Here is a 10,296-nt window from a genome sequence, read left to right on the forward strand (position 1 = left end):
GACCGGGAAAAATGGTGGAGGATGGAGAAGAGAGGTGGTAAAGACAGAAAGAGAGAAGGTGGGAAAGCGAATGAGAGAGAGAGAAAGCTACTTACCCCACATACACATGCTACTATCCGCCGGCTGACTGGTCCTGCGAGGTGCACAAGAGGAGAAGAGCGCGCACGACATGTCACACAGGCGCGCGCCCTCCTGCATGACTGGCACCGGCACTACCACACCATCCTTCTCCCTCCCACACACACACACCCTACACACAAGCGCGCGCACACACACACACGCTCTCAACACGCGGTCAAGGCTGCGCCGTGTCCGGACCAGTCCCCGACCGGTGGCGGGCAAGGAAGTGACCCTTCCCCCCGGGGTCTGGGAGCCATTTCCACAGAGGGTGCCATGCGGAGAGCAAAGAGCGGATGGAGTGTGAGTTGGCGGACGACAAAAAAGTGCGGCAGGGAGGCCTGGAGTATTGATCCTCCTTCTGCATAATGCGGCCTGCGCCTGCACCAGCACTCCTCACCACGACTTCAGACAGCGCCGACACGCGCGACCATTGTCCATCAGCCTCTGACTATCGGGGCCATGTCTATCTGGGTCAGGTTTATCTGGGTCGTGTACTTCTTGGGTGCGCCCGACATTGCCCACACATGTTTATCATGTCTGTTAGGACCATGTACGTCTATGGACGTGTCGACGCAAGAACATGTGCATCAGCTATGGAGGTGTTAAAATTGCCTGCACCAAAGGATGTGCCTGTCAGGGTCATGTCTGTGTATGGGGTTGCTAATGCACACTGTTTATACACATATATATATATTCTGGTTTACACTGAAAGATAAGGGTGGGGGAATGTTGAGGAGGACGGTTGACCTTCCGCAGCAAGGACAAGGAAAATGTTTTATTTTTGAGACAATCCTCATATGTTCATTTCTTCTGTCTAAACTAGACTACTGCAACTGTCTTCTTGCTGGCTGTCCACAAAACCTCATTGATAAGCTTCACAAAGTCCAGAACTCAGCTGCTCGTTTCGTTTTTGCAGACTCCCAAATGTGAACATGTCCCACCACTTCTTCACTCTCATCACTGGCTACCAGTTAAAGCTACAATAGACTACACAAGCTCTCAACTCTATCCTATTGATTCGTTGAAGGCTCCTCCCTCCTTTATTTTACTGAAATCTTGTCTGTCCATAATCCTGCCCCAAACCTTGGCTCCTCATCATCCTCGCGTATTCTATCCTCCCTCCCAGAAACAGTCACATACGGACAACGGACGTCCTCCCTCTGTGCTGCTAAGCAGTGGAACTCTCGTCCTCCTCACATTCGCCACTCGGACTACAAGGCTACATTCACACACTCTCTGAAAACATATCTGTTTACTTAGTACTATCCCTGAATTACTATCCTAACTCCCTGGCAATACTGTCTGTCATGCTCACCGTCAAATGACGACTCCATCTTACACTGTTTATAGTATCTACATCCCTTCATACCTTCATCCATTGCTTTACATTCTACTCTTTTACCTCATCTTTATGTTGTTCAGTGTGTCTATACCTACCTCACTGTCCACTGTCTGCTATCTTTCATTTATTATTATTGGTCTACACAGAGAGTGCAATCTATCGTGGTCGTGATACTGTTTTATAAGTTCACATAATTATCATTAATCTGAAGAAAAAGCATTCTGAGACTCAGACCAATGTGTCTTCGTATTCTTCATACTCATTTACTTCAAGAGCTGATGGGACATCGATCGCCTGCGCCACATGTCAGTCATAAGCGTGGGTGGGGGAAATCCAAGACCAAAGCGTTGCCTTGGCAACCCTGCCATTTAGTCTAAAGATTTGCCTCTTTCGACCTTTTCCTCCTACTTCGTACGCCATCAAATGATTTGCTCGCCTTTAGAAGTTTAAATGGGTGAGCTTGCATGATGATGAGCTCTCTCTCTCTATCTCTTCTCCCCATTCCCATCGCATTTTTTCCAACTATGTAATAAAACTGAAGACTTTGCAGTCGTTTAGCGGACAGTACAGTCGCTATGGCGAATGTCCTGGAGGGCTCTGTAGCCTGATGTTCTAGCGCTGTACTGTGAAGCAGCAGAAGTTTGCTGGTCAAAGCTTGTTCGGGCATGTGGCTGGAGAACTCTCCCTGCCCACCCTGCTGCTTAGCAGAAACGGGTACCTGATTTATCGGGGAAGGTGAAGGCAGCAGGAAAGAAACGGTTGGGCGCCTTTCCGCAAAAAGGTGCGCGAAAGATATGCGCAGAAGCAATGTCGTGTAAGGTACTTCCGGGTTATGTAGGGTACTGCAGTTGGCATGGCAAACAAAACACACTTCTACAGACTGATGACGTTTACAGTCTGCCCTGAATATTTTGTTCAAAGAGGAAAATCCGTCTCCTTCCAAAATGTGCCTTAATTAATAGAACGCGAACCGTGGTACATTTTTTTAATAATATAAAATATAAAATTATGCTTTATAGCGTCACCACAGACATTTGAGTAGAACCGATCAAATTCAATAATGACATAGAAATAAAAAATCAAGGGTATTAAACAGGTCTCACGGTCAATAAAATAAACATCTTCCACAGAAAAAAAATTAAGCAATTATATAAGACGGGCAAAAAACACTATACAATAATAAGTGTCGTTCACTGCTATAGTTCACTTTCCTTCTTGTTGCTGTTAATAATAATAATGCATGATTTGTATAGCGCAAACTCACGCTTGTAAGGAGCGTGTTCTTAGTGGTTGAGACAAGAGAAGGACATGGACACTAATCTGAATATAAAGAAAAAATTAGTGCTATGGACATAAAGCAGGTACGAGTTCTCTAAACACTACTGGTGTAAACCGGTGCTATTTAATTAATATCTCGTTGGAAGACATGCTCGATCTCTCCACGACCATTACACTTCCATCTCACCAACAGATTGACAGTTCAAATGCATATGGAATGGAGACCAGCATTAATGAAAGCAAGCTGTGATCAATGGTAGTGACAAAGCACAGATCTCTATGAACGGAGTACAGCTCGAAGAGGTCACCAGCTTCAAGTACTTGGGAGCCAACCTCTCCAAGAACGACAGCTCTACACCAGATATCCACATCAGTATCGCGAGAGCAACAGTGGCAATGGCTAGACTAGATGATATGGGATAGCCTTATGAGAAGGTTCACTGCGATGTACAAGCTGTACAAATCCCTGGTAATGCCGATCCTGCTCTATGGATGCGACATGTGGACTCTAATCGCCGAGACAAATGGGAGAGAATCCAGGCATTCGAGAACAAGCTCCGGATCTCATACAGAGGACATAGAACCGACGACTTTGTACGAAACAAGATTGCCACACTCAAAGGACACCAAAAAACTCTACTTTCAACAGTCAAGCGATGTAAGTTGGTCTCCGTTGGTCATGTGACCTGGCACGACACCCTGTCGAAGACTATCCTTCAAGGTACCTTGGAGTGTGACCGACACCGCGGTGGTCAGAGGAAGAACTGACTTACAAAGGTCAAAGACTGGAGGTCGTCCTGTACAGGACCTGCTGACTTTCGCCCACAATAAGCCAGAGTCGCGGGCCTATCCACGTGACCGCCCAACCACAGGTGCGAGGTGTCGGTCAAGTGACTGGTGTAAATACACAAACATCTATTTGTACTAGTTTATATGAACACTAGTGACACAGTCGTTTAAATGCACAGACACTAATAAGGCCGCAATCACGCTACTAGTTAATATTAAGAGAATCTAATAATCACATATTGTCTCTGGATTTTTACTGTGCTGCAAAACAGTGGAACTCTCCTCCCTTCCACATCCACCACTCACCCACTAAAAACACATTTGTTCCACAAGCATTACAACAATCAACATAATTAGTGGTAATAGTTGCGATTACAGTCAATTGACTAGTCCGCCTGCTCATCTTCCTCTTTAGATTTATGACACTCTTCATCCTTACTGTTAGTTCCCTGATTCCTTTTTGTGTTTTCTATGTTTGTGTTTTATTACTTGTCTAAATAGCTGTTTCTCCTTCCATCTTTCATATTCTTTCCATGTCTCTTACTTGTCGTAAGCACTATGCTCCTTTTTATAGTGACTGTTATCTACCAATATCTTATGTTTTATAAATGTGTTAAAAAATGAGCTGTCACTGAAAAGTGACCAAAAAATACCTTTGCACCAACTGCTGTATATCTTATTTTTGGTTATCCTGTTAGGACTTGGCGTATTACTGATTGTCCCATGAGCTACATTTGGTTTTAGCTTTTTGCTTGGGAATAATTTCTAGGAATGCTTAAAGACCAACCCGAATAATTTGCAGGTTTGTTTGTTAGTTTTACAGATATTTGTTTTACAGATTTGGCGGCTGAAATTTACAGGTTATATTTATATCTCCTATATCTACAGGTATTTGAAAAAAAAATAAAAAATTCAGGTTGGTAGTTAAAATAGGTAGCTCTTCACACTAGCTGCTTGGGGAAGGGGGGAGATGGCTCAAAATGCACCTTTCTCCCCTCTCACACCAAAACACACACACAATGTATACAAACACATTCTAACCCCCAAACCTCCCCAACACATGCAAAATAATATGTCCAGTAACTGAACTGACATAATAACCAGCAACATTAGACCAAAATATTTGAAAATCCTGTTAACCCAATATACATTACTTTGTATCAAAAATGCTTGCTAAACATGTTGGCAAATGAGAAGATTTTATATTCTCAAATATAAGAGTGTGACTTGATACAAATGAGCACTAAGATAGCCAAAAACACTGAAGATATCTAGACATCCAAAAAAATGCAACTATTTAATAACATGAATAATGAATGGAAAGTCTCTTAGGTGTTAATTTTCAGTTTTCTCTCACAGGAAAATGTCTAAGTATTGAAAAAGCTTACCTTCGAATTCCTCCTCATCTAGATTATACATGACTAGATTTGTTTTTCTAATTGTGTTCTAATGACAGTTAGGAGTCACTAGGAAGTGTGCCTCAATTATCCATGTATTATATATGTTACAGAAACACAGCCAGTGTTCAGGCACTTGTGAAATGAAAGTGACTCAAACATGAGAGGGAAGTGTAATCAGCAACAGGTCTCTTGCAAATCAACATGTCACTGAGAACCAAGCACTTCTAGGACAGGACTATGAATACTGACACACTATTGATACAAAATGGTAACAAGCATATCTTCTTGCGCTTTGTGTGCTGGTGGAAGTTATGCATATGCGTATCTGTGTCTCTATGTGTTTGTAGGCGGTTATTGTGCTTTTTTGCAAAAGTAAAGTGCACATATTCATTAGTACTTGGAATATGTCAATATACAATATATGCATCTATGTTCAAATTGCCCACTGGGACAAATAAAGTTGATCATTGTCATTGTCATTTTGTGGCTACAAACAATTTGATTATCTTATGAAAATGGAAAAGAAAATTTTGAGAGAAAATAAAGGCATTAGTAAAAATATAAATTACAGATATTAATTTATCACCAAGCTCAATATCTTCTTTCTCATTCCACACCTTTTTTTTCAAAGTCTACATGCATGTGCATGAACTTGTACACACACACAGATAGTGTATTTTTATTGTCAATCCCCTAACAATTATATCCAGTGAGCAAGTACAGAAACAAGTGTTTTGCCTTTTCCTTCCCTGTTGCTGTTTTGAGTTTCAGGTGTATAGTTAAATGGCAGATTTCACCTAAGAATTAAAATGTTGCACTAGTTTGGCTGCATTTACTGTTGATCCTTATCTTTTCCTTCCCCCTGCCAGGCTAAATTTTCCTTGTAAACAGTACAGTCCTCAAACTTAACAGGACATTGATGTTAAGACTCTTGTTACTAGGCTTATGTGTGTATGTGTGCTTATGCTTCCTTGTGTGTATGTGTAGACATGTGTACAAGAATTTGTGTGCATATACATGTGACCATCTGAGACAGAGGGGGAAAAAAGACTTTATGTACCTTCTTAGACACTTCTAAAGGAAGGAAAAGGAAAAAAAACCAATTGATGCATTCACAATTGTGTCAACCATCTTAAAACTGGTTTTGTAAACATCTGCATCTGTGGTGAATTTTATGCAAGCAGATCAGAAATTATCTCACACACTGGGTATGTATGAGCATGTGCTTTATGAAAGCCAAGTTAGATTAAAAGCAAAAGTTTTTTTCAATCTTGCAATCTCCGAACACAGCATTCTACAAAAGTTCATGATATGATAATAAAGAAGATGCATTGATAGAAACATCACATCATGCTATCTCAAAAGCAGCTACTCTACGATGCCAAGAAGAAAATTATCTGTGCCCACCAGTGATCTTAAAAACAATTTCGCTATTTGGTCACATATGGCATTGCACTGAAAGAAAATTAAAAGGTGTCAGCGTGAGCAAAAGTTCCAAAAATAAACAACAAAATGGTAGAATCAGAAAAACATTTATTCCTATGCTGTGAGTGTGAGTGTTTCTCATTTACTGTATCTCAACTTCATGTACTGCATATTTGGTCAGAACCTTTTTATACTTAATCTCATTCTTCCTTCAAGCATTCCCATAGCCTAGGGAGTAAAGGAGCTCAAGTTTTCTCATCTTTCCCCCACACACTCTTTCCTTCTTTCAAGTGAATGCTTGCAGATAAGACAGTGACTAGCTTGCGACACCAGAAAAGTTCTGGACTAGACAATCAAGGCCAAGAAAAGACTTTACTGCTCTGGTTACAAGTGTTTGAGGAAAACCAGAGACTCCTACCACCAGAGGTGGGACCAACTGTGTAGCAGGTTTATACATTCTTAGGAGTTCATGCAGACAAGGACTTTTAGTAAGTGCAGTGAGGCACAGTTCAACGAACATCAGCATGCACTCATCTTCTCTCTCAACCCTGCTTTTTAATGGAGGCACACAGATGCACCTTCGATACTTAGACACAAGTAAAGTCAGGTTAGGATTAGCCTTATTATATGTTTTTTTATGCTCTTACAAAATCTGCTTCATCTTTCTACTTAAGTGTTAAGCAAGAACTGCTGACATTATCAGGATTATATCAGTCTGTTTTATGGTGAAATTAATTTTTAAAGTAATGGCATGTTATATCCTTCATTACAAACATTAAAGAAGTATATATTTTTAAAGTACCAATTTTTTAATGACACATCTTCCACAACAGAGGTGAAGACCTTACACTGTTTTAAATTAAAATAAAAATATACTTTGTCCACATTTGTTAAACGTTACTGAAGGCCTAAACATAGGTCTCTTGTCAAATTAGACTAATCAACAAATGAACAAAAATGAGTTTTTCATTCTTTCCTTTCTTTTAATAATTATAAATAGAGCCAGATCTCTCAACCTGCATCATGCCAACATGTTACACGCGTACACGTGCACACCAACACTGGCCGAGGCCAAAGCACAGTCTTTGTATGGCCAGATAAAGGACAAAAGACTTAGTTGTTAAACTGTTACTGAAAGTGGAAGAATGGCACAAATGAGAAATCTTTTCAGATATGACTTAAGTTGCTGTATTAATTCCGATAATACATCCCTCAATCAACTCCATTGCACATAACCAGGAAGTAAGCAAACTAACGACAATTCGGAGACAAGTAAGCAGACGACAACGCATCCGGGCTCTTCCTCAGGCCCGTCGCTTCAGGAGTAAAAATGTTTTCGAACACGTTCGGCCACGGAAATGAAATAAAATAACTACTTTTGAATGAAAATCGTTCTAAAAAGATCACTAAATTGCTTGTATTTATCTATTCATCTTACATCTGATCACAAAGCTCACATGCATTCGAAAACTCACCAGTTAGAGGGAAGAGTTTCCAAAGTTTCGCCACAGAACCAGCATCCGATGACCAAACACTCGCCCTTGACTTCTGCTTGACCTTCACTACTGCCGGTCCTGACTCTGCTAGAGCGACTGGCGAATATCCGCTGACAACTCTGTCATCAAGCTGTTTGATTTTTTCGTCATTCGCAGCAAGAGGAAATCCGTCATTGTTGCCTGAAGATCAGGAAGAGCGTATCACATATCAACGGTGTTTCGATTCAGGCCTTATCCTTCAAGCTCAACATTGTTGATGTTGCGACATCAACACCAGAGCAGATAAGTTAGCTTTCAAGAAATCTTGGTGAAGATACATAAGTTAATCTCAGATTTTTTGTCGGTTTCCTACCATGTGCAGTTATAGCTTCACGTGGTTATTACAGCTTTCAAGAATATGGTCGCCGTATAGCCCCAAATGACGAATCATAACAACCTTTACCAGACTTCTCACAAGTGCTTCAATATGCTCGGATATGCTAATTCAATTTTTATTACCGTAACTGTGCTGTAACGTGTAGAATAAGATCCTAGATTAATTTAGTTTGGAGTAAAGGGGTTTAAATAAAACATGTGTTTACCGAACTCATTAGAGGGAGAAAACTGTGACTGAGAAGAAACGATATTGCTTCCCCTTGTATACACCACACCAAAGAGAATGTCTTTACATTTCGGTAGGAAGATGCTCGGCTTTGGAGGGACAAACTCATTCACATTCTTGCCTCTTCAGTGTCTTTTTTCAGGGGGCGCTTCCCCCTCATTATTTTGCCTCCCTGGTTCCTAAGTCACTGTCTTTTATTTTGTTACCAGAGAAATGCAGTTTCTTTTTTTCATTATTTATCTTTTAACGTTATGATCCATTCTTTCCAGATGAAAAAAATATTAAATTCTAAATCTTTCAGAATTTTCCATGTGCTCTGTGCTCTATGCATGTCAAGATGTTTCTTGAGAAAGCATTTTGTTATCAGTAAATCTGAACATATCCAATTCTTGATGCATTAGGATAAGTGACAAGCTCCCATTGAATGACTTGTCTAGGACTCTGCTATCAATCTTTATTGATTCTCGATAAGAAGTAACGAGTCCGTTGCAATAAACCTGGCTTATGTGCCAGATTTGAATTCTCCATGTCCTCAGAACGTCGTCAGATCGGAAATATGGAGACGAAGACAGCCAAGGATGAAGAAAACTATAGAAGGATAGGGGGACTCTGACGCATTTAACCCTGACTACTGTCTTTGTTTAGTAAACAGAGTAACAGAGGTGTCAGGAATGAGTAAGCTTTGCATCCAATATTTGAACCAAGAGGAGACTGGGTGGGAGTGCTGCAAAAAATGTAAAACATAGCGGTGACCCGTTCGGGTAACTAACGTTTCCCAGGTGGAGGTGAGAGGCAATTTCCTGCTTAAGGAGTATTTAACCACGCCCAGGAAATATGCGAAAAAGACAGCTCCTTTGCCTCCTGGGAGTTTGCTGCTGCCGAGATGAGAATAGAATTATGAAGGTGAAGTTGTAAACACAACAAGCGAAATGCCTGCCACCTGTTATACGTCTAGACTTACAAAATAATGTTCAGGGAGAGGCGCAGGTAAAGGGAAACTACTGTGCACACCACCACCACCTCTTTCACTGGGATCTGAAGAACTGTTTGGGTTTTTTTTTTCCCTTTATTTTGCAGACATGATTTGCGTTAAGTTGGGATACGTCAAACGTATACTCCTCTGCACCGATTCATGTTACAACAGGTAAAATTGTTGCCGGCGACAATCTCTTATCTGTCTCATTTCGTTCTCTCGCATGTATGCGCACGAGAGAGAAGAGGGTGGTGGGGGTCAATGATAGGGAAAAGAGAGAAAAAGACAAAACTCTAAGGAGATAAAAATATTTCCTGTCAGTAATACAGCATGCGGGGTCAAACTATGCGAGAATGTTGCAGGTACACGTTAACTAGAAATATTTTAAACGCTGGCTCACTGCCATGACACAACAGCTTTAGCCGCCAGGATCCAACAGATATATATTTTGCAATGATACAACAGATATATTCATTTCCCACGAAACAACTTTACTCGCCTGCTGGGTGCGGGGACACCTTCCACCGCTGTCGCCGAAAGCACATGTCACTTCACCTGCCTGGCTGTCACGTGACTTGAAGGGACCTCTTAATTCTGTCGATGAAGTGTACAAACACACACATACGCATGCGGATAACAACTCCGCCAAGCTAGTCATCGCCACTTCATTATCCGACGACCAAAAGCACAACAAAATCTCAGTCTCCTTGACAACGATGTCTTGGGGCCCCTCACCACCAAACTCATGCCTGTTTCATCTATAGCTTCTAAGAAATTTGGGAGCATCACTTCATCAAAAAGTCACGGTCAGCTGTAATCCTTTCAGGGAGATGATCGTGCTACCAGTCCACAATTTGCTCTGTCCCAGTTAC

General features: G+C 41.2%; 1 protein-coding gene across 9 annotated transcripts in view; it reads right to left on the reverse strand.

The window, feature by feature from the left end:
- The window catches only part of LOC112571740 (FYVE, RhoGEF and PH domain-containing protein 2-like), a 65,992-nt gene that overhangs the window by 39,344 nt on the left and 16,352 nt on the right, over positions 1-10,296 (reverse strand). For 4 of the 9 annotated variants that reach the window (XM_025250987.1, XM_025250985.1, XM_025250986.1 and 1 more), the window contains exon 3: positions 7,830-8,030. The exons of 1 other annotated variant lie outside the window; for it this stretch is intronic. In XM_025250987.1, coding sequence (XP_025106772.1) covers positions 7,830-8,030 — 201 coding nt within the window. Of the gene's footprint in view, positions 1-95; positions 398-4,917; positions 5,075-7,829; positions 8,031-9,923; positions 10,126-10,296 lie in introns of those variants that run through there. 4 more of the 9 variants (XM_025250989.1, XM_025250993.1, XM_025250994.1 and 1 more) reach the window with 4 other exon arrangements.

The sequence above is a fragment of the Pomacea canaliculata genome, linkage group LG9 (genome assembly GCF_003073045.1).
Source record: "Pomacea canaliculata isolate SZHN2017 linkage group LG9, ASM307304v1, whole genome shotgun sequence".
In the NCBI taxonomy this organism is placed as follows: domain Eukaryota; kingdom Metazoa; phylum Mollusca; class Gastropoda; order Architaenioglossa; family Ampullariidae; genus Pomacea; species Pomacea canaliculata.